Raw genomic sequence first — 25,191 nt, 5'->3', positions numbered from 1 at the left:
AGACTAAGGTTAAAGGGCACCACAGATGATCAGCACCAAGAGAAGATTGCACTGGAGTCTCTTTACTGGCAAAACACTCTGAAAAGGCTTATTGCCATTGTAAGAATTCTTGCTACCCAAAACCTAGCAATGCGTGGCACTTCAAATCAGTTGTATGTGCCAAACAATGGAAACTTCCTTAAAATTGTGAAGCTGATGGCTGAGTTTGATGCTGTACTCTAGGAGAATCTAAGAAGAGTCACCACCCAAGAAACGTACACACACCACTACGTTGGAAAAACAATTCAAAATGAGATCATACAATTACTGGCAACAAAAGTCAAACAGAAGATTGTGGCAGATCTGAAATCAGCAAGATATTCCTCTGTTAGTCTGGACTGCACATCTGACATCAGCCAAAAGGAACAAATGACCTGAATGGTGCATTTTGTAACAACAACAACAGAACCTAGTGCAAACGTCCCTGCAATGGTGACTGTCAGAGAGCATTTTCTAGAATTTATTGACATTGATGATACTACAGAAGCTGGTATGACAAATGTGCTTCTTAAAAAGATATGGAAGATATGAGTATTGCGATAGCTGACATGAGAGGTCAGGGCTATGATAATGGTGCCAACATGAGAGGAAAGAGAGGAGTGCAGACACAGATCAGAGAATTAAATCCTCGAGCTTTTTTTTTTTGTCCCATGCAGTTCTCGTTCATTGAACTTGGTGGTCAGTGATGTAGCATCAGTTTCTAGTGAGGCTGCTGAATTTTTTAGTGTAATTCAAAGCATCTATGTATTTTTCTCTGCATCAACTCATCGATGGCAAATTTTGAAGCAACACCTGGAACATCCTCTCTGACACTGAAACCACTGAGTGCCACACGATGGGAAAGTAATTGGCTTTATCGCCTCCACTTGAAACACCAAATTGGGAAGATAGATGATGCCATAGTTGCCATTATGGAGAATAATGCTATGACAGGAGCTGTTTGTGGGAGAACAGTGGCAGAGGGAAATGGAATCACCTGAAACATGCATAATTTCAAATTTCGGTGTGACTTAGTGTTGTGGCATGACATACTGTTTGAAATAAATGTTGTAAGCAAGAGATGCCAAGGTGTTGACCTTGACATAGCTGGAGCAATGGAACAACTGGACAAAGCAAAGTCATACCTGCAGTCTTACCGGTGTGACAAAGTTCTTCCTCTGCCTTGGTGGGTCCTGCGCTTATTGGTGGATTTGCTCACCTCAGAGGTTTCATGGCAGCCCACAGCTTGGCCACTTTTGTGGCTCAAATCTGCCGTTCACTCCATTAGCCTCATCACTGGCCAGCATGGGGAAAAGGAAGAACAATCCCCACAGTCTCTGCTGATCCACGTAGTGGATCGGGGAACAGGCCAGAGACCTTCTACTCTGGTGGAACCCACAGTCCAGGTCAACTCCTCCGATATCAAGTAGGGAATTGGGAGGTTTGGGGGGAACCCAGGCCAGCCCTCTACTCCAGGTTCCAGCCCACGGCCCTGTGGATTGCAGCTGTCTACAGTGGCTCCTATAACAGCTGCGTGACAGCTACAACTCCCTGGGCTACTTCTCCCCATGGCCTCCTCCCAACACCTTCTTTATTGTCACCACAGGACCTTCCTCCTGATGTCTGATAATGCTTGTACTTCTCAGTCTTCCAGTAGAATGCCTTCTCACTCTCAGCTTCTTGCCCCTCTTGCTCCCAGCTCCTTGCACGCACACCACAAACTGAAGTGAGCTTCTTTTTAAACCCAGGTGCCCTCATTAGCCTGCTTGTCTTAATTGATTCTACCAGCTTCTTGATTGGCTGCAGGTGTTCTAATCAGCCTGTCTGCCTTAATTGTTTCCAGAAAGTTCCTGATTGTTCTGGAACCGTCCCTGTTACCTTACCCAGGGAAAAGGGACCTACTTAACCTGGGGCTAATATATCTACCTTCTATCACTCTCCTGTAGCCATCTGGCCCGACCATGTCACACCGGTCAGATGAGGGATTTCAAAACGTTCTGAAGAGTGCACAGAAGTTGGCAGAGGAACTTCACACTGAACCTATTTTCCCACCCATTCAAGAATACAAGAGTCAGACATTTTGATTACAAAGCATGGGATAATCCCATAAGAGACCCCCAGACAACAATTCAAAGTTGAATTCTTTAACCAGGTGCTAGATTGTGCAATACAGTCAGTTGAATGTTTCATGCAGCTCAAGGAACACAGCAGTATATTTGGAATGTTGTATAATATTCCAAAACTCCTCACTATAGTTGAAGAAGACCTACACCAGCAATGCAGGGCACTAGAGACAATGTTGACACATGATGACATGCACGATATTGATGCAAGTGATTTAGGTGATGAACTGAAAGCCCTTTCAAGATACATTTCAGCAGAATTAACTCCAAAGGCTGTTCTGGAATATATGTACACAAATAAGATGACCGCCCTCTTTCCAAATGTTTTTTTTGCTCTGCACATACTTCTAACACTTCCTCTAACAGTTGCCAGTGGAGATCGCAGCTTCTCCAAGCTGAAGTTAATAATAACACATCTACGCTCCACAATGACATAGGAGAGGCTGATCGGCCTTGCAACCATCTCAGTAGAGCATGAGCTGGCCCACACTGTGGACCTTCAGGAAGCAGTTCAAATCTTTGCAACCAAGAAGGCATGGAAAGCACCACTTCGATTATTCAAACAGAAAAAAATGCCAGTGTTTACTATGCAGACAAAAAAGTTACATTTGCTGTTCAGGCATTTGAAAGTTAAGTATTACTTAAATTTTTTGAACAAGGCATTTTAAGTTGCTAGTTCTCCTTTATTGGGGTAGTTAAGAGAGCAGTACCATGAGAGGAGTAGAACAGGAAGAAGGCAGAATTGAGATCTTTCAAAGTTTTGGCTTAAGCGAGGAGCCATGGGGGTGTCATTTGAGCTCCCTGCCTGAGGTGCCAAAATGTTGTGGGCCGGCCTTGATGTGGAGTCTATAGTTAGTGCTGCATTAGAGGCAAATTTGCAGAAAATGTGGGAGAAACTGCAAAAACTGAGAAACTTAATTTTTAAAATATGTATTTTGATTTTTAAAATATGTCTGACCACATGCTATAAATGGATATACAATATATAGAATTTTTCAAAATAAGCTTGAGAGGTTATAAATTTTTCCTTACCCACCTAACAAACCAAGACTATCAACAACCCTACTGCATAATCCTAACATACCTTTCATAACCCATCACTTCTGAGTCTGCACAAATATTAATCCAGCATAGTTGCTACTATAATTGCTGAAGCTTGGTTCTTGACTGAAAGGGTCACATGATCTTTTGCTAAACAGCAGATTCAGTAAAGAGTTACTTTGAGGCTGTGGTACATAGGATAAAAATATACTTTTAATGGGTATAAGACGATCATAAAGAAATCTATTGCCCCATACCCTTGGGGAAACAGTTTTCTATGTTAAATCACAACTCCCATCAACATGTTATTGTATAATTATGTGGATTGTGAGTTGCTTTCTGCTAAGTCTTCTCTCTTTTACACTACAATCCCTGTATGTGTGTTTATAATTCTCCATAATCTAAAGTGAACTTCAAAAACAGGAATATGAAATGATACATATGTTAAACACTTGCAGATTAAAATAAACAGATTCTAACAAATCAATTGCATGTTACAGATTAGAATTTATAGTTAACCCCATTACCTGGGTGAGTCAAGAGCTCTCACATCAGCTCCAGCGAAATTTGCATGCATGTTGCATGATTAGAAATCCAGGCTCCAAAAGGAAAAAATAATGAAAATAGTAGAGACACCAAGAAACATGAGTATTCCCTAAGGAAGAGGAAAGAACCATATACTCGATTATATTTGGTAGCTATCTGTTTCTTGAAAATTTAGCAGGATTCAAAAGATGACTGGACATTTATATGGATAACAAGAATAACCTGAATTTTTACAGTAAGGAATAAAAAAACCTCAAGAGCTTTGTATGGGAAATAAAAGATCAAGCTTTTAATCCAACCTTTAAATAATGGGGATTAAGAAGAAGATTTTCCTGTGGGCAAATTATTCCCAAACTGTCTATTGCTGGGTTTTCTTGAACCTTCCTCTGAAGCAGCTTGTACTGGCTACTGCTGGAAGTACAATACTGGAATAACTGAACCAGTGGTCTGATCTGGCACAGCAATTCCTATGTTTTAGAAGGTGCTCAGTGATTTAGCCTGTCTTGAAAATACACTTAAGTTTCTGATAAGAAATGACAATTAAACATGGGCTAAATTAAGTTTACAAAGTGGTGGTCCTTGTTGGTGGGGACTTATTCCAACCAACTTCATATGGAAAATCCTCAATCTCACCATGTGCTTTGCATTTCCCTCTAGCTTCCTTGTATAATTCCTTATCTCATGAAGACTGTTCAATAGTGTGGATTCTGTTTCAGAGTTGGCACACTGTGCTCCTTCTCTTTGCCATATATTGCTTTAACTACTTCAGCTTCATTGGGAGTCTCTCTATAGTATAATGAATATTGTTTAGACCTCTGATTGACCGTGTGTGTGTGCGCATTCCTGCTTCACAATCTTTTGAAAAGGCACAATCTCTGAGTATTGGGCCCACAGTTTCCCGCTCCGGGCTTGTGCTTTCCTCCTCCTGTCCTGGGTATTCCTTTTTAATACCCTTCCAGGCTGTATTTTAGTACCCTTCCAGGCTGTATTTTAATGAGACCATTCTATAAGTGACAATTCATTTTGGAAAGCAAATGCAAGAAACAAAATCAAGCAAAGATGAAGATTTCACTGAATCTTGTTTTAAGAGCAATGAATTGCTTAGTGAATTCCACCACATGCTGCCACCAAAATTCTATTATAGTCAAGGCATGCAGTTCATAAAACTGTCAAAAATGTTAAATGGATACAGCTCCCTGGGTGACTACAGGTTAATCTAAATTGCTGACAGAAAAGAAATGAGATAGCAAGAAAAATGAATTGTCAGACATCTGCAATCATTTTAGCAAGCAGAATAATCTCTAAGGATCATGATCAATTAGACGAGAAGGAATGTTACTGTTTGTCATTTGCTACAAGTCTATTAACATGTTGGTATCACGTACATGAAAAAGAAAACTTTGTGATATGAACAACGCTAGCTGAACGCAAATGGAGAACTCTCCAGCTGAAAGTAATCATGATCATTTACTGGTCTTGCAACTAGTTCATTTCCTTAGCTTCCAATTTACAGTCTTGAAGGTCTGATATAAAACGCATATAAATAGAGTTCACCTGAATAAATTAAATCAGCATGGAATAATCTGCAAGAATTGAATAATAATCCCAAAAGGTTGGCATTAAAACTTTCTTTCTAGTCAATTTAGAGTTGTTTTCAAATATCAGGCAGCAAGTATCCAAGATAAAGCAAAGCAAGTTGGCTTGAAAGTGTTTTAAATTCATCAGTATTATATTGGGGCAAAGAGCTGCCCCAGCCCAGGCTATAAATATGCACACATCCTTTGGGTGAAAGTACTCTATTAGTTTAATCCTGTTATTCAGTGGCAGGGTTATCTGTACTATTCAGGGAACGAATAGAGAATTTCAAAGGTTTAACATTCTCATACTCATGATCAATATTGCAATAGATAACAGACAAGTGCTTTCATATGTGTAATATGTTTCACTGTTGGCAAATAGGAGCTACAGTAATGGTTCAATACAGGAGCCGCAAAATTATACAAGACCTTGCGTAATCTATTGCTGGCCCCACCCTGTAATTTGTGTAACAATACACGTAGAATGTACAGCACTATTTTTCATTCGTCGTTTTCAACAGCGTAATCTTGCATGCGATCCTACCTTCACCAGCGGAAAGGAACTATCAATCAGATTATACATCCGAATACTGGGAGATAGCAAGGCATTGTACTTACTTTTGGTGTTGGGCAGGACGCAGTGGAGAGACGAGAGGTGGCCTGGGCACGAGGAGATTCTGAAGGGGTAGTGCTGAGGGAGGCTGTGTCTCGTGGGAGCACCTGAACACCACGAGAAATGATGGAATCTGGAATCTGAACAGGACGAGAGATGCAGTTAACAGTCCAAAATATATTGTACTTAAAAATGACTCAGAATCTTACATCTGAATCCAAAACTGCTTAAAATACCCCATCTCTCTCTGCCCAGCCTTCTTCAGAATTCTGTTCTGGTAGCAAGAATGCCACCTTTGGTAATTCCAAAACAATCCATCAGCAAATATAAGGTCAGATTCTAACCGCAGATGCACAGAACATACCACAATTTGTCTTGAAAAATTCACGACTGCATTCAGATACACCACAATATAAACAACCAACCAATTCAATGTGGGAGGGGACTAAAAGGGTCAGGGGATTGGCAACAAGATATGGAACTTTTTGCCTCCAAGACTAAGGTTCAAATCCAACACAAGCCAATAATGACCAAAAGATTACCACCACACAGTAGTTCTTTCATGGCCTGTCTAAAAGGAGTTAGACTCCCAATCCAGTTCCTAGTGGACTGGTGTCCGAATCACAAGACCAATACCACACATAGCATTAATTGATCCCTCTGACAATCTAAGAACAGAGGTCAAGAACTGAATACATTTTCTTTTTTATTCCATGTACTGAAGTTATTGTTCTAAAAAAAATTAAGTGAATTTGGTGTTGATGAAGGGTGCTGAGTTTATAGTTCTGGAACCTGAAGTCTTATATTTATCCAGAGAGAAGATAGAGCAAGGGCAACAGCACAACAACCGTTATCTTTACCAACCCACTGCCGTGCCTTGGTCTTTTGTTTTCCATATGTCATTTGTTTTCAAATGTCTGGCCTGCCATTTTTTAACTGCAATTTAAGGGCCAGATCCTTAGCTTGTGTAAATCAGTGTAGCTCCTTTGAAATAAATGGAACTATGCTCATTTATACCAGTTTACGAGCAAACCTAACTATTTAATTGTGTATGCTGGGTTATGAAAGTAAATCTAGCCTTTAGTTTTCTTTCTAGCTCTTTTGCTCAGTTTTCTGTCCAATCGCAAGGAAAAGAGGAAACACGGTGGATTTAAGAAACTGATTTTCTTGCTTCTAAAATATTAAGTTTCAGAAAGCTTCTATCTTCCTATCACTGTAATACTTATATCCAACAAACTAGAGATACAAAATTGTCTATTATAATTGGACTGCCAGTTCAAATTACTCATTCACTTTTTCATGCTTTTATAATCTTGTAAGACATAAAACATGACTTTTGCATTCCAAAAGTCAGAGAAGTGAGTTCTAAGGGCTGTGAGGGCTGGTTCTACAATATATTTATTTTCCCTATACTGTGTAATGTTTTCCATACAGCTGTCTTCAAAGTTGCACTCCATTATTTTAATCTCCTCCTTTTTCTGAGACAGCATGGCTATTTGGCCAAGTTGTCCTTATTTAGTGGTATTTACTCCCCAATCACAACTGACTGTATGATGTAGAATTGATCATGAAACACCAGTTCCAACACATTAGAGCTTTAGAATAATATTTTTTTGCATTTCTCTCCTCAATGAGAGTTTCACAGTCTAATAGATCAATACAGTATCCTGCTTTCATTTTCCAAAAGAATAATCATCAATTTCCACTAGTCAGAGTACAAGACCTATGACTAGCCATAGGCCAACATGAAAGATGTTTCGGTGGTGGGCACAAATGAGAACAAGGGGCAAAGCTTTGGTGAGAAGCCAGATATCTTCCTTCAGGTGTTGTGAAAGAGGTGGGCTTGTCAGGGTGCTGCAATCTGGATCCTACTCAGGCATCTTTTTAATGAGCTTCTGGCTACTAGGGGCTGCAGGGTAACCAACTAATACACCCTTCACAGCACTTCTTGACATAAAGGGCATCTGAATTTGAAGGAGAAGTGGAAGCAGAGCAGGGATAGGCCAGGGGAAGAAGCCGGTAGACTGGGGACAACAAGGGGCCTGGCCAGGGTATTCTTACTGTCCTGGTGATTTCTGCACCTGAAATGGAATACAGGGGCCACTGAAATGGGGGCACAATTTGGATAGCCTTGATGCCTGTCCTAGCCTGAACAATGGACCTTAATAGGGGAGGCATAAGCTGCCTCCCCACTAGTCCCTATGCTGGCACATACCCCACAGCAGGAATGAATTTAGCCCTAGGTTCTGATAACTATGAAGCTTCCCTTCCCACTCCCACCCTCCACTGCTGGAAAGTAGAAGGATCTCTCTTTTCCTCAGGCTCACCATGTTCTTGACAATCTTCTTGACTATCACAAGGGTAGGGAGTTCTTCATGAATGTGTTCCTCCTATCCTTTCCTGCCATCTGCACAGGAATAGTTTTCTCCTACTCTACCCTTCCACCAGCCACTCTGCGGCTGCAAGGATGAGCTGTTTATGGATCTCTACTACTCTCCTCCTTTCCCAGTATCCTGGATGTTAGGTATATGAGTTTGTGTGTTTGAAGTGATAGCGCCCCAGCTGGCCAGGTTCCTTCTTTGTATCCTCTAATGATTAGCTTGAGTGCTGTTTTTTCTGTTGCTCGCAACTTTCCCAGTCAGCAGGGTGATACGGAGATAATTCTGGCCCGTTTCACTACTGAACACAGGATTATGAATTGGTGACACGGACATTCTGCTGGCACTTGGGAAAGCTATAAGCAGCTAAAGATGCATTGGAACCCTCTGTCTGTAGATTGAGAGAGACATTAATGCATCGGTTCACATTCAGAAGATCATTGTCACAGCCCATATGGCAAGAAACCTAACTAAAATACCAAATAAAACAGATTCTCTGGAAATTGATGTCTGAGGACTCACTGGTCAAGGAAAGCTTTTCCACTGCCTGAAATAAATGAAGTAGTGGGGTTTTCAAACCCTGAGTTAGGATAAGGGCTAGTGGGCCCAGGAACTACCTTTCATTATCCTTAAAACCTTTTCTTAAGACCTTGTGTCTATTACACACGCTTTTAGGAAATACATTTTACTCTTAATTAAAAATCAGATTGTCATAAATGTGCAAATAGTACATTCAGCAACCATATGGACATTAAGGTGATAAGTAACAGTCAGCATGGATTTGTCAAAAACAAATCATGTCAAATCAACCCAAGAGCTTTCTTTAACAGGGTAACAAACCTTGTGGATAGGGGGAAGTGATAGATGTGGTATATCTTGACTTTACTAAAAGCTTTTGATACTGTCTCGTATGACCTTCTCATAAACAAACTAGGGAAATGCAACCTAGATGGAGCTACTATAAGATGGGTGCAAAACTGGTTGGAAAACCGTTCCCAGAGAGTTATCAGTGGTTCACAATCATGCTGGAAGGGCATAATGAGTGGGGTCCCACAGGGATAAGTTCTGGGTCCAGTTCCGTTCAATATCTTCATTAATGAGTTGGATAATGGCATAGAGAGTACACTTAAAAAGTGTGTGGACAATACCACACTGGGAGGGGTTGCAAGTGCTTTGGAGGATAGGATTAAAATTCAAAATGATCTGGACAAACTGGAGAAGTGGCTGAAGTAAATAGGATGAAATTCAATAAGAACAAATGCAAAGTACTCCACTTAGGAAGAAACAATCAGTTGCAGACATATAAAATGGGAAATGACTGCCTAGGGATGGAGTACTGCAGAAAGGGATCTGGGGGTCATAATGGACTACAAGCTAAGTATGAATCAACAGTATAATACTGTTGCAAAAAAAGCGAACATAATTCTAGGATGTATTAGCAGGAGTGTTCGCAGGTGAATGAGCCACAACAGAACCTCTAACTCAGGAACCTATCCTTGCAACAAAGCCCGTTGCCAACTCTGTCCACATATCTATTCAGGGGACACCATCATAGGGCCTAATCACATCAGTCACGCTATCAGAGGCTCGTTCACCTGCGCATCTACCAATGTGATATATGTCATCATGTGCCAGCAATGGCCCTCTGCCATGTACATTGGTCAAACTGGACAGTCTCTACGTAAAAGAATAAATGGACACAAATCAGACATCAAGAATTATAACATTCAAAAACCAGTTGGAGAACACTTCAATCTCTCTGGTCACTCGATTACAGACCTGAGAGTGGCTATCCTTCCAACAAAAAAACTTCAAAAACAGACTCCAACAAGAGACTGCTGAATTGGAATTAATTTGCAAACTGGTTACAATTAACTTAGGCTTGAATAGAGACTGGGAGTGGATGGATCATTACAGAAAGTAAAAACCAACTGTTCCTCAGACATTCTTGTCAACTGTTGGAAATAGCCCACCTTGATTATCACCACAAAAGACTTTCTTCCTTCCCCCCACCCTCCCTACCTGCTGGTAATAGCTCATCTTAAGTGATCACTCTCCTTACAGTGTGTATGGTAATACCCATCGTTTCATGTTCTCTGTGTGTGTATATAAATCTCCACACTGTATTTTCCACTGAATGCATCCGATGAAGTGAGCTGTAGCTCACGAAAGCTTATGCTCAAATAAATTTGTTGGTCTCTAAGGTGCCGCAAGTACTCCTTTTCATTTCTCAAGGAGATATTTAAGAATTTTCATTTGGAACCATTGGCAACATGAAAACATTCGTCCCAGAAATTACGGCAAAAGTTATACCAATTCCATAATGAAGGGCCCAATCATGCAAACTTTATTCAAATGAGTAATCCTTACTCACAAGTGTAGTTTACAAAAGTCACTCCCCATGAGGGCTTTCAGGGTCATGCCCTAAAATTACAACTATCTTTTCTTTATAATCCCACTTGTGACCCTTCTATCACTAATCTTATCAAAACAAAATCTCTCCACATGGAATTTCTGATGTGTGAACTCTTGACAAAGGAGAATTTCGGGGAAAGTTTGAGATTAATTAAGCAAGGTATTTGTGAAATATGAGGGTTTGAAAAATAAAGGTATTCCAATTTTACATATGAAATATAATGGGAAAATGTAAATTAGCAGCTACTAAAGCCATACATTTTTAAAATCAGCAAGTCTGGATAACTTGCATCCAGGAGTTTTAAAAGAGCTGGCTTCTGAGAACGCTGATTTTCAATAAGTTTTGGAACACTCGGGAAGTCCCAAAATACTGGAAAAAAGCTAATGTGCCAATTTTCAAAAATGGTAAATGAAATGACCCAAGTAGTTATAGTCCTATCAGCCTGACATTGATCCTAGACAAGATAAGGGAACAGCTAATACGGGATTTGATTAATAAGGAATTAAAGCAGGGTAACATAATTAATGTCAATCAACACGGGTTTAGAGAAAACAGATCTTGTCAAACTGACGATATCTTGTTTTGCTGTGATTCCAAATTTGGCTGATATAGGTAGAAGTGTTGATGTAATATACTTAGACTTCTGTAAGACATTTGACTTGGTACCACATGACATTTTGATTAAAACACTAGAAAGTAGGGCTGTCGATTAATTGCAGTTAACTCACACGATTAACTAAAAAAAATTAACTGCGATTAAAAAAATTAATCGTGATTAAACGCACTGTTAAGCAATAGAATATCAATTGAAATGTATGAAATATTTTTTGATGTTTTTCTACATTTTAAAATATATTTTAATTTGATTTCCATTACAACACAGAATACAAAGTGTACGGTGCTCACTTTATATTATTTTTATTACAAATATTTGCACTTTAAAAATGATAAACAAAAGAAATAGTATTTTTCAATTCTCTCCATACAAGTACTGTAGTGAAACCTCTTTATTGTGAAAGTGTAACTTACAAATACAGGTGTTTTTTGTTACATAACTGAACTCAAAAACAAAACAATGTGAAACTAGAGCCTACAAGTCCATTTAGTGCTATTTCTTGTTCAGCCTATTGCTAAGACAAACAAGTTTGTTTACATTTACAGGAGATACTGCTGACTGCTTCTTCTTTACAATGTCACCTGAAAGTGAGAACAGGTGTTCACATGGCACTTTTGTAGCCGGTGTTGCAAGGTATTTACATGCCAGATATGCTAAACATTCATATGTCCCTTCATGCTACGGCTACCATTCCAGAGGACATGCTTCCATGCTGATGATGCTCGTTAAAATAACGCATTAATTAAATTTGTGACTGAACTTGGGGGAGAATTGTATGTCTCCTGTTCTGTTTTACCCACATTCTGCCATATATTTCATGTTATAGCAGTCTCTGATGATGACCCACCACATGTTCGTTTTAAGAACACTTTCATAGCCGATTTGACAAAACACAAAGAAGGTACCAATGTAAGATTTCTAAGGATAGATACAGCACTCGACCCAAGGTTTAAGAACCTCAACAGTGCCATGCAAGTGCCTGTTCTCACTTTCAGGACTGTAAACAAGACATGGGGCAGCATTATCTCTTGCAAATTGTAACCAAACTTGTTTGTCTGAGCGATTGGCTGAAGTAGGACTGAGTGGACTTGTAGGTTCTAAAGTTTTACATTATTTTATTTTTGAATGCAGTTTTTTTTGTACATAATTCTACATTTGTAAGTTCAACTTTCATTATAAAGAGATTGCACTACAGTACTTGTATTAGGTGAATTGAAATATACTATTTCTTTTGTTTTTTACAGTGCAAATATTTGTAATTAAAAATAAATATAAAGTGAGCACTGTACACTTTGTATTCTGTGTTGTAATTTAAATCAATATAGTTGAAAATTTAGAAAACATCCAAAAATATTTAAATAAATGGTATTCTATTATTGTTAACAGTGCGATTAATCATGCTTAATTTTTTTTAATCACAATTAATTTTTTAAATTTCTTGACAGCTCTAGTATAAATTATTTGGTATTCATTTAAATATTGATATAGAGGGTGTGTTTTTAAAGGGTCTTTGTTTTAAATTCTCCAGAGAGGTGTGCAGTTATTTAATATTATACTGAATATTGATTAAGTGGAACAGAAGAATCCAAACAGGGGGTTGTGATAGTCTTATGAATATTCCCCTTTGGTTCAAAGCTCAGTCTCAAAGAAACCTTAAGAGGAAAGGTTAGAGTCCGGGACGAGTCATGATAGGGACTGAAAGGCTGCCATAAGGACTTTAATATAAGGAGATAAGGACTTTCCCTCTCTGCATAAATCTTGTCAGTTTCTACAAAGAAAAAAAAAGACACAGACCCCGCCTTCTCCTTTTTATATCCCTCCCCCCATCACTCTTTCATCCTTTGCCTCAGTCACACTGGGACTGCTTCACAGGTTTTTTCTCTAAATCCTCCATCTGCTTTAGTGACTTCATCCCCTTTCATCTCTTGAGTTTCCTCACACCCATTCTCACTTCTACCTTCACCCTTCTCAACTTTTCATTCTCTTCAGGGTTCTTCCTCTTACAACATAAAACATACCTGGTCTCTTCCATCTTAAAAAAGTCTAGTCTTGACCCCTTATCTCTCATAAATTATTGTTTCATCCCCTTTCACCACTTCATCTCTAAGCTACCGCTAAGATAATCCTCCTTGCATGCTTCATTTCAATTGTCTCTGTTGGCTCTCCCTCTTCCATAGCACCAAACATGAACTTCTTGTCCTAACTTTTCTAGCTCTTGATAATCTAGTTCTGTCCTACTTGTTCAACTTTTTATCTTATTTCAAGGTAAATTTTCTTTTCTCTACCAGTGATATCAGCCATGATTGCCCATTTCTCTGAAAAGCACTTTCACGCTTTTTCCCATGCTGCCTCTGACAAGTGGGAAAAGCTCCCAAAAAATCTAAAAAACCATCACCGTATCTTTCTTTATTCCATCCTTAAAACTCACCTGTTCCATGGTGCATACAGTAAACTTCAATCTGAAAATACTTAGCGGTGGCAAGTTGTGATTATTGACTTGATTAACTAAGAATTGTGCACAAAAGAGCAGTGGTACAGGAGACAGCAAACAGAGCTTGATTGGAAGCTTGGGGAATGGGCTATGCGTTGGTCTGCTTTTGTTTTTTGCATTTGTAGGGTGTTTTTGTTTTTTTGACAGGAGCTTAGGAGGGAAGGTTATGACAGCTGCATAAGTATCAGTGGTAAGGCCCTGAAGAAGGGAAGAGACAATGAAGTTGACTGGATGTGACACCTGTGGGATGTACATTATTCTGGAGAGGGTGTGATACAGCATGGCCAGAGGGCAGCAGGAGAGTGTTAGAAGGGAGCCTTATTCCCTGCAGAAGGAAGAAAGTTTGCTATAGATTAATTAAAGCACTTGAAGCCAATTAGAGCACCTGAAGCCAGTCACCTGATAAACCCCCCCTGCTTCAATCAGACAAGGGAAGGAGTTGAAGCAGAGTGGATTGGTGTCGGAGTAGAGAGCAGTTTGGAGGTGTTGAAGTAGAGTGGATTGGTGTTGGAGTAGAGAGCAGTTTGGAGGGAAGCAGAGGAGAGCTTGGAGAAGTGCTGCAGTGGGCTAAGAAGACCAAGACCAAGGTAAAGGGACACCTGGTTTGTGCAGAGGGAGGGCAGGAAGCCCCACAAGCTGAAGGGCAGGAGAGGGAAGTAGTCCAGGGGAAGGAACCGCTAGTTCAAGTGGTTTACTGCTATCCCTAGGGCCCCTGGACTGGGACCCAGAGTAGAGGGCAGGCCTGGGTCCCTCCGTCTCCACTCCCTTCCTCTAGGACACTAGTGAGGTAGTTAATACTCCAGTTCAGGAGTGAGAAACGGTGCCCTGAACCCTCCCCAAGAAGAGAAAGCACGAGACCCATCAAAGTAGTGCTGGCAATTTGCCATGGGGTACCTGAAAGTTGCTTCATTTGCATGGAGTGCCACTTGATAGATCTGATAGAAGAGAAGACGGAGATGTAGCTAGAAACTAGAGTTTCAAAGGGGCGTGGGGCAGATGATGGAGGGAAGAAGAGAGAAGGCTGAAAGGAAAACTCAAGACTTGCAGATGCAAGCTGGACCAGAGGACTCTGAGAGCAGACTGCTAGATTAGGAAAGTGACCAGTGGAAGCATGTGACTATGAGAACAAGGCAGAGGAAAAGACTGGCTAGCAAAGGAGAAACAGAGCTGAGAAGCAGGTTTGCGGAGTTGAAAAAGGAAGGGGAAAGGCAGGCAGTACCAGAAGATAAGAGCAAAAAAGAAGAGAAGAGCAGCTAGTCTTACAAGAAGAGAGGAAGAGCCAGTGGAGATCACCAGAGTTTGGAGCCTCAGGAGGATAGATGATGAATTGCAGAAGATTGCAAATGACAACAGAAAAAAAGACTTTCAGCCAGAAAGAACAGAAGGGGGAAGGCTGGAAAATTGTACAAACAGGCAGGGGTAGGTCTACACTACTGGAGACTCCCTACTAGAAAGAACAGTCCTATCAGCCTGACATTGATCCCAGAATGAGAAGTACACCCTTCTCATTCTCTTAGTAGCATTGGAGCTTATATGTTTGCACAGCACCTAGTACAATAGGATTCTGATCTGGTTGGCCTCTAGGCACTATCGCAACATAATGTTAAATTATTAATTATTATTATTTACATGGCATCAAAATTGTGCTAGATATTTTACAGATGTAGATAAAGCCCCTGCCTTGAAAAACATATAATTAACTGAAAACATTCAATCAAAATACAGTCTAAGGAGTAGGTGAAGGAAGCAAACAATTGACAAAGGGATGCAGAGGGAAAGAAGGAATATATGGAGTATCAGAAATTAAATACTTGAGTACAAAGATATGAGGAAAGTATAGAAAAAACACTTCGGTAAAGGAACGTGTGGGGTGTAGAAAATTAAACAGCAGTGGTGCAGGTGAGTAGAAAATGAGAGGCTGAGCAGTGGGAAGGATTTTAAATGGTGATAGCATCAAGCTTACTGAAGAAATGTTTTGAGGGAAGGGGAAGGGAAATAAATTCAATTGGAATGGCATGTAGAGCAAAAATTGATTAATTATGGAAGAGTAGAACAGTTGAAATGAAGGGGCAGTGAACTGATTAATTGGGAACTGGTTCTCCCCCTGGCTAGGGGAGAACTCCTACCCCTTTCCCTTATCCTTTCTCTCTCTCAAGCCTCTCCTTTTCATCCATCTCACTATCCATCATTTTATTATGCACATTTATTCTGATTCTGAAGGACATCTTTCTATCTGACACCACCTTTTCTGGAAGTGGTTTTATACCTATCTTCTTACAATTTTTCTTGTTAATTTTGAGATCAAAGAACCAAATGATGACAAGAGAGGGAAAAAAGGCAAAAGCTCCTTATTCTCTTTCCTCCAAGAGGATCTGAAGAGAGATTGACAGTACTAGCAAGGTGTTAGTCAAGTGTATAAACTGCTGATAGCAATTGTCATGACTGTCCAAAATGAATAAGAAGAGCAGAAGCATCTTGTAGACACAAAAGACGAAAGGCATACACACTAAAAAAAGTTCTTATAAATTAGCCATGAAGATCCTGACCTATGAAGATCAAATTAAGGGGGGGATGACAATGGTATCATGAGAGTTTAAAACAAGCTAGCCAAAAACCCTGGAACTAAGTTTAGATGACAATTTGTTAGTGTATTGCTGAGAGACGTTGAATTCATTATTTTAATAATAATGAAGAGTGTACACTGGAGAAAATAATGATATAGATGCTTATTACAGTAGCATCAAGCAGAGTGTCAGTACCCGTACAAGTTCATATATTGGACATGGATTCATCATCTGCTGTGTTAACTCCAAAAAAGTCCTTTCCTCATTTTGTAAATTACATTTTTAACATGTCATGTCTGAAATACAGACACATTAGACTATTTGATCAATGGTTTGGATTATCATTCGTCTGAGGAGACACAAAAAGGTGAAAAACTAAGAGCAACGCTGTGCAGCCTCTGCCAACAAGACTAATGTTACAATGTCCAGAGAATTTTTACCAATAATAAATAAGAAAGCAGCTTGCTGTTTGATGAGATCAGATAGTCCAAGTCTCTCCAAACGAATTGGTTTTCTTTGGGCTCACTAATCTGTAGCTATAAACATGATAAATTACATTTTTCTGATGACATCTTAGCTCATTCATTTACCTTGGAATCTGGTCTGAATTTTTTTGGGGTAACAACAACAGCAAATGATATTGCCAGACTCTTAACTATGGCCCTCCTACCTAAATTGTCAGAGCAGCTGACTGCCCTAAATGTGGACTTGTCGTGTCATGTCCTTTCTCGCTTTTGCCTGTTGTTCAATTGAAATTCAACAATATCTATAATAAAAGTCCTTTTTATTCTGCATCCTCAATTTTTGCCCCTACATTGTGGGAAATCCTGACTCTAAACAGAAAACATTAGAATTTAGTAGAATCTATAAACGATTAAAGCATAAACAAGCAAAATATGAATGGCTAATTCAAATGACACACTAATTTGATACACTCACCAATGAAAAAATATTTAAAGAGGCAATGCAACTTGATGGGGGAAAAAGCCACCAAGATTCCAAGACTCCAAAGCAATAATTTTAAGGGATTATTTTAATGAGGTTGGATAATTTATTGAATATATGAGATGATGAAACAGACACAAGTTTCATAGCAATGAACATTTTGGCATCCAAATGAGGATACTCATTGACACAACCCACAATATCTTAATCCTCAACCAAATATTTTGGCTATAGGATAGATCTTATTAAACTCTGTGTCCTTAACAGAATAGGCTCAGTGGCTTTTCATATATTTAATTTTTTTTAAAGCACCACTGTATGTCTGCTAGAATAAAACAAATAACAAGTCCTCTTTACACGCTAGGAGAGGAGGCAGGCAGTATACTTGCAGATACTATTAATGCAAAAGCCTCTTGTAGGTGTGTCTTACCGGTTCTCCTGCACTGCCTGCTGCGTGATGGGAATAACAGATGAGACCCGGGATGGGCTGTTCACCTTTTGCCATGATAACAGCAGAACTGGTGTAGGATGGATGCTTCTAATGTACAATACATAACAGCTATGAATACAGTGACAGGAAAACATGAAACTATACAAGCAAAATGACTGAGAGGGAACAAGGGTGAATACAGGTGGGACACTGAAATGCCAAGTGCTTAGAAATTTATATGAGCACAATCAGTTTAGATCTCAGGTATTTTCTGCCCATAAAAAATTGCACTAAATACGTAAGTCTTTGGCCATTTCAAAAGAACTATTTGACTTAATTAGACATAACATTTAAATTAATATTAACAAAAATTGCAACTTGCAGTTGATAATTTACATCACTTTTTGCTTCTATTCCTGCAAACCTATATGTAATCAGGATTTTTTTGTTCATGAGAAAATGATGTTAGGTTGGAGGCATCATGGAAACATGATGCCTCATTCCTGAGCTTCATCTTTTGGGAGCAGGAATGCTGCTATTATGTTTTAAATAAAAAGTGGTATACTGTCTTTTTGATTTACTTAAAATGAATTCCTTATCTGGATACGCTGGTCAACAGCAACTGAAAAACAGCAGCTTAGCCAACTGTAGAGTGGATGAACTTAAATAACCTTTCACAAGCATCTAGCAATACACAAACCTTAAATATGTATAAATTGAATGCATGAAACAAAGGTAAAAGATACAGTGCTGCAACTAAAACAATACTATTGATTTGGAAAAACAAAATTATAGAGAAAATAGTATTTTAACCATTTTTGACACATTGAAATCATAAATTTTTCCAAGTACTATTTTAACAAATTATTGCAAGTCATTTTTCTTTTATACGCCAAAATTTCTAATCCTAGTCTTAGTAACATTTGCCTAATCAAACTGGCTAAAGTAATGAAATCTAAATAGTAAAGAGACCTATTTGTTGTAGCAGAATTCCACATCACTAGGCCCCTAGAACACAGATGTATATGGGGGAATACCAGTAGCCTGGGTAGATTATTAGCTATTCTGCAACCTACTTGTCATATTTTTTTTTCCATTTTAAGTTTGGGAAAATCAATACTGTCCTTTTAAACAGAACATTGTGATAGCAGGAAATTAAGTACCACCTACTGGAGGTAATACAGTCAGGCAGGGCAGGTGTTTTAAGTAAAATATATATATATATATATATATATATATTCTAGCACTTCAGAAAATGGTATTGTAAAGTCCACAAAAGCATTAAGATAATAGCAGGGTATGTGTGGTACCTTACAAAGTTTGTGATAACTACCAAAACAGGGCTCGCATATTGTTGTGGAGTTGGATGTACTGATTATTAGACAATGTATTTAAAATCCATCAGTTTGTAAAAAACCAAAAAACAAACATGTTCCTAAAATGCAATTGGATGTTGGTGGAAAGTACCTGAGATAGAAACCTAAGTGCCTCTTATGCATATGATTTAGACTCACCTTAGCTGCAATGGCTGCAGCAGTTATATGTGAAGAAGAACTGTCCTCTGTTGAGGCAACTCCACTATCCTTCTTCTCTTCCTCCTCTTCCTCGCACTGAACACCTTTGTCTTCTGTCTGTTTGTGTGGGCTGGTGGTTGGAGGAGGAGAAAGAGGAGGTGGCGGTGAAGGTAGGTCTTCAAGTTCATCATGTACTTCCTTTACTTTTACAATGGCATCCCGCAAAAGGTCAATGGCATGAGGTAGAGCTGGCAGTATAAACTGAAAACATTCCTATGTACAATAAGAAGAGAAATGACAGCGAAGAGTTACCTGCAGACGAAAATAGGGATTTGACTTCTCAGTCAGTAAGGAGTATTTGGGGTTTAGATCAGATTTGACATCTGATAAAAAATTAATATCTAGTTGCTGATGGGAGGAGAATCAAGTGAAAATCTAATAGCTTAATCAAAGGTGAATTGGGCACTATACAGTATTATTATTCATACACAAGAACACTACGTTGTGCAACAGCTAAAATTAACCAACCAATATTACAAACATAAAAATCTAGGATGTCAACAGTTAAGTGCCATTGACAACACCATCCAGTAACCAATCCACAACAGTTTATAAAATGAACAATCATTAGCCAAACCACAGAACACATATCACAAATATCATTTTTAAACAGACATTCAAAACATAAACAATCTTTATTCTACCCCTATAGTGATCCTAGACTCAAACTGTCCCCCTTTTGTTCCTTTCATACCTAGAGAAAGATTATTCAAATCCTTATTCACACCATTAGGGGTTTCTATAATCATGCTTTCATATGGTAAGATACATTACTTTTTATTCTTGGACTTTTCCTATGGGCTGGTAGAATGACAGATTATCATTAATATCATCATAATTTCTTATAGCTCCGGATAATTTAATGGTGACCATATAAAATCTATCCTCTAAACCTCCATTTGTCCTATGTTTTTCTAAAAGATTGTAAGAAGTTTCCATCCTATGGTTGGAGAAACTGAAAAACTGCAGAGACCCTGTAACTGTACCCCTTGTACCTATAATATCAGTCATAAGTGTGATGCATTCCTACAACACATACACACAAACTACCTATGTATTTAGGAATATTTTAACAAAATTAAAACAATCTAGTTGTCTCAGATCCACAAGATTGGTGCTATGGACCAAGCTTTGGAACAGTCTGTAGGAGGAACCCTTTCAGTGTTCCAGGCCGTCAGTTGTCCTCCAGGCTAAGCCACATGGCTTCACTGCCTCCTTAGACTGGACCTCTTGGCCTTCAGCACTCCTGCTTTACACCGTAAGCTCTGTTCAGCAAGTCCAACTGCGATAGACTCCTGGTAGAGACTTGTATGCTCTTCAGGGATTAATGGACCTCAGCAAACATTTGCAGACACTCAAATAGCTTTGTCAAAACAATAGGGTTTGTTAGTCAACTGGACCACAGCATAGGAAGTCTTTAGGTTAGCACAGAGAACTGAAGGTTAAAGCATAGCCCATTATGGTTAGCCCAGCAAAGCTACACCAATGCAGCTGTCCTGATGTAAATCTGTAGTACTGACCTGCCCTTAGTCTGACCTCCTTGGTCAGACTCCAGGTGAGAGCCCTGACTCTTTCCAGCAGCCAACTCTTATCGCCTGCCTCACACCTCCCAGCCCTTTGTTTTCAAGCTGGGGAATCAGAATAGCAGCCGTGTTAGTCTGTATTCGCAAAAAGAAAAGGAGTACTTGTGGCACCTTACAGACTAAAAAATTTATTTGAGCATAAGCTTTCGTGAGCTACAGCTCACTTCATCGGAATGTTGCTCAACTTCCCTGCTGAGAAGTGGGGAAATCTGTATCCCTCTGGATCATTTGTTGCTAGGTGTCAATGTTCTGATATTGTCTTCTCAGAAGTTTCATTGATATGGGGACTAAGGGCCAGACGGCTAGATGACATCCATACCCATGTCTCTTTTAGGCTTTGTCTACACTACAAAATTAAATCAACTTAAGTTACAGTGATGTACAGGCACTAAAGTAATTAAACTGCCACTGCATGTCCACACTACGATCTTTGTGTCGCCGGTGCGCATCCACAGTAGCAGCGCTTGCATCGATGCAGAGAGCAGTGCATCAGGGGTAGTTATCCCACTATGTACCTTGCTACCATCTAGCAGGGGGTGTTTTGTGAATGGTTCCAAAGCCTCATGGGCGCAAACAAGTTGCATTCTCAGCACCCAACGTTCTGAGATGATGATGGACCACAAAGGGCTGAAGTAGGAGAGTCAGTCTGAAAAAAAAAGGGGGACAGGATCCAGTATGGGAACTGATATAACACCCTCGGGTGCCCCTTCAAGCATTCTGCTTGGAGCCTCCCAGGTATCTCTGTGGGCCTAGTAATGGGGCTGATGCAGAAGAGGGTAGTTGCCTATACTTATAACCCCAGCTTCGTTTCTTAAACAGGTCTTGGCGCAGTGACGGAGCCGAGAAGTAGACTGGTTATTGCGGTCTGAAGTACTTCCTCAAAGGTACTGGGGCATAGAGGCCCAGGGACTTGAGAGTGGCCCTAGAATCATTCAGGCCATGGAATTTTGTGTCTATCTGTTCTGAGAAGAGAGAAGTTCCCTCAAATGGAAGGTTCTGAATGGACTGCTGAACCTCTGGTGGTAGGCCTGAAGATTGGAGCCAAGAGCATCTTTGCATGTATACTGCCGATGCCGTAGTTCTAATAGCTGTGTCAGTTGCATCCAGGGCAGACTGGAGGGAGGTCTTGGCTATAGTTTTTTATTCCTCCACCTGAGCAGAGAATTCCTGTCTGGACTTCTGAGAACAGCGACTCCTTGAATATAGACACAAGGTCTCAGATGTTATAATCATACTGCCCAAGCAAGGCCTGCTGGTTGGAGATGTGGAGCTGTAATCCACCAGTAGAATACATTTTTCTACCAAATAGGTCCAGCTTCTTTGAGTCCATCACCTTGGGGGTCACACCCTGCAGCCCTTGCCTGTCTCTTTTGTGGATTGCTGCATCCACAAGGCACCCAGGAGGGAGATGGGAATAGAGGTATTCATACCCATTGTTGAGGACAAAGTACTTTTTCTCTGCTCTTTTTGAAGTGGGGGGCAGGGAGGACAGAATCTGCCATAGGGATCTGACTGGACCCATAACAACCTGGTTGAGGGGTAGGGCCACCTTTGAGAGGGCTGCTGTTGCCAAGATGTCAATCAGGCTGTGGGAGGATTTTTTAAGCATCTTCACTTCCAGCTATAGGTTAGAAGCTATCCTTTTCAGTAGCTCCTGGTGAGCTTTAAGGTCATCCTGAGGCGCCGAGCCACTCAGCACAGCCTCATCTGGGGATGAAGAGGAAGCCTGAACCAGCAGGGGAGCTTCCTCCTTTTCTTCTGCAACAACCATAACATGTAGCCCCAAATCCTGAGTATCGGTACCGTATTTGGTACTAGAGTCCAGGTCGGGTGCCAGATGGTGCAGCGGAGAGGGCCTTCTCTTGGACCCCACTGAGTATGAACAGCTGGAAGATGTCCCAGTACTTGGGGAAAACCCCACTGATTCCAAAAAGACCACTGGACCTGCATAGGCCACTGCCCACTGGACCAAATACTTTGAGGGGCACCTGCACCGGGATCCAACAGAACATAGGCCAGGTACTGGTATCGGCCCCTTGGCTGAGTGAATGGCTCCACCCCCAACTCCAATGACAAGTTGGCTTGCGGGGATCATGGTTGGAGATACCCCTTGCTTCCACCAGCCAATGCTGAGGGTCTGGGGAATGGTGCCAGAAAGGGGAAGCCTTCGCCGACATCAGCAGAGTCTGTTTTCCTCTGGTCATTACCAGAGGACCCGGTGCCAGATAGGAGCTTGGGGCACCATGCCCCCTTCTGCTTGACATCCTCACCAGTGCTGGATTTTTCTTTGCAGGGGTCGGCGGTACTGAGAGTGCCATCAGGTTCCTGGCTGCAGTGAATGCCTCTGGGGTGGACAGCACCATGAACCCGCTTGTGCTATGATATCCCTCTAGTGTCGATGGTTGGACTTGCACCAAACTCAACAGCACCTGTCAGCATGGAAGAGTTGACGGTGCTGCCTGCAGGGCGAAGGGAGAGGAATGTCCTTATGCAAGTCACACACTGCTGCACTCTCCGTGTTTGTCCTTTCTCAGATCTGGGGAACATCCCTTCTTGGACCATAGCTTTTTGTGCTTCTTCCTCAGCACTAATTAAGGGGAACAGTGCCGAGAGACATGTACAGCCACAGGAGCACTCCGCACTGATGGCGAGGTACTTGGTGCCGAGTCTGACCAGCTTGGCTCCAACACCAGTCTAAGTGTGGCTTCCATCAGGATGGACCTTGGTCTAGCTTCCCCGTCCTTCTTCATTCGAGGCTTGAACTGGTGGTAGACCTGGTGATGCTCTCACACGTTAGCTTCCACCAGATGCTTCAGACAGCTGGAATGTGGGTCGCTCACTGGCATGGGCTTGCCACAGGAGGTACAGGGTTTGAAGCAGCATAAAGGGGAACCCAAGGCACACATGGAATTAATAAAAATATTACAGAACACTCCAAATTTGTCACACTAGTACTTTGTGTAATTTTAAAAAGAATGGCGGGTGGGGTGAGTATATATGTGATTGGCAGTGTGATGGGATGGCCACAGAGGACAGCAGCCATGTGGCAGGAGGGCCATAGAGCAGGGTGGGGAGGGGAGAAGACAACGCTGCATATGTTATACTTGGTGCTCATTTTCAAGTTTTCTTTGCAACCAGAAATACAGAAGCAAATCTTTTTAAAATGAAATCTCTAATTCTGAAGCATCCATTCAACAACAAATCATTGCCAATAATGAACAGTGGGTTGTAGATAGAAATAGTTATAATAAATATTGCCAGGACGTAAAATATGATCACATTAACAAAATAAAAAGTAGCCTATCCTTTAGATGCTAGACTCTACACATGAATGAATTTGCCAGAAAGATAAAAAAAAAGTCTCAAAGAGTGCATTTGAATTGTAAGTCATGTTAATTAACAGGTTTATTTCTAAATTCTTTGAAAATTAATTCTGTACTCAATATAAGTGCTGTAAGTTAGGTGAGAATAGATACACTACATTAAACATATATACTAAAAATAATCTTTAAGTGCAAAACTCTTGCTACTGTTTCTCCAAAACCACTATTTTTTATAAAACAGCCTTGGAAATATCAAAGCACACAACTCTCTTAATTTAAATAAACGCTAAACCTCAAAAAGCAAAACAGATGTTAAGTGGTGGACAAGCAAAGGACGTTGTAAGCTGACTGAAAATGAAAAGCAGTGAATCTTTGAGGAAGTACCCAAAGAATTACTAACACATTAGAAAAGTAAACAGGCTGCTTTGGGAAAAACAAAGCAAGCAAACAACCAAACAAAACCCTGTTTGGTTTGAGTACTGACAAATAGGTTCCAAAAGAGAGTTCTAAATCCCACATTATTTGTAGTATTCAGAACTTTTACTGGCAAACATTAAAACACTAGGGAGCAAAATCTCTGCTAGTGTAAATTGTCATAGGCCTAATGACATCAGTGGGCCTATGACAATTTACACCAAGTGTGTACCTCAGGGTGATCTGCCCCTCTCTAGCAGATACAATGGTTTAGGTTAAGAAATAAGTTGAAATTAGCTTTTGGGACTAAGTTAGCCTAAGTGTAGAGAAGTATGGGAAATTGAATTTGCTAGTGTGAGAAAGTTAAAGATAAGTTAGACACAAAATATAATGGGAAAGCAAGAGTTAGCAAGGACATGACCCAGGGTTATTTTACTTATTACATTTAGTCTATAACTGGTTTAAAGCAAGGTTTTAATGAGTGTTTTTAAGAATTGTGAATGTTTATTAAAATGCTATCTATATTGATAATATGGGAT

The 25,191-nt window shown here is 40.2% G+C and overlaps 1 protein-coding gene across 23 annotated transcripts in view; it reads right to left on the bottom strand.

Annotated features, from left to right (window-relative positions):
* Window positions 1-25,191, bottom strand: part of GPHN (gephyrin) — a 544,780-nt gene that overhangs the window by 176,382 nt on the left and 343,207 nt on the right. For 14 of the 23 annotated variants that reach the window (XM_038404446.2, XM_043517390.1, XM_043517388.1 and 11 more), the window contains 3 exons: window positions 19,273-19,545; window positions 17,759-17,866; window positions 5,924-6,058 (listed from right to left, as the gene is read on the bottom strand). In XM_038404446.2, the coding sequence (XP_038260374.1) occupies window positions 5,924-6,058; window positions 17,759-17,866; window positions 19,273-19,545 (516 nt within the window). The remainder of the gene's footprint in view (window positions 1-5,923; window positions 6,059-17,758; window positions 17,867-19,272; window positions 19,546-25,191) is intronic. The other 9 variants (XM_038404449.2, XM_043517392.1, XM_038404456.2 and 6 more) reach the window with 1 other exon arrangement.

This window comes from Dermochelys coriacea, chromosome 6 (genome assembly GCF_009764565.3).
Source record: "Dermochelys coriacea isolate rDerCor1 chromosome 6, rDerCor1.pri.v4, whole genome shotgun sequence".
NCBI lineage: Eukaryota > Metazoa > Chordata > Testudines > Dermochelyidae > Dermochelys > Dermochelys coriacea.
The sequence above is the reverse complement of the archived record's forward strand: the minus strand, read 5'-3'. Positions and strand labels throughout refer to the sequence as shown.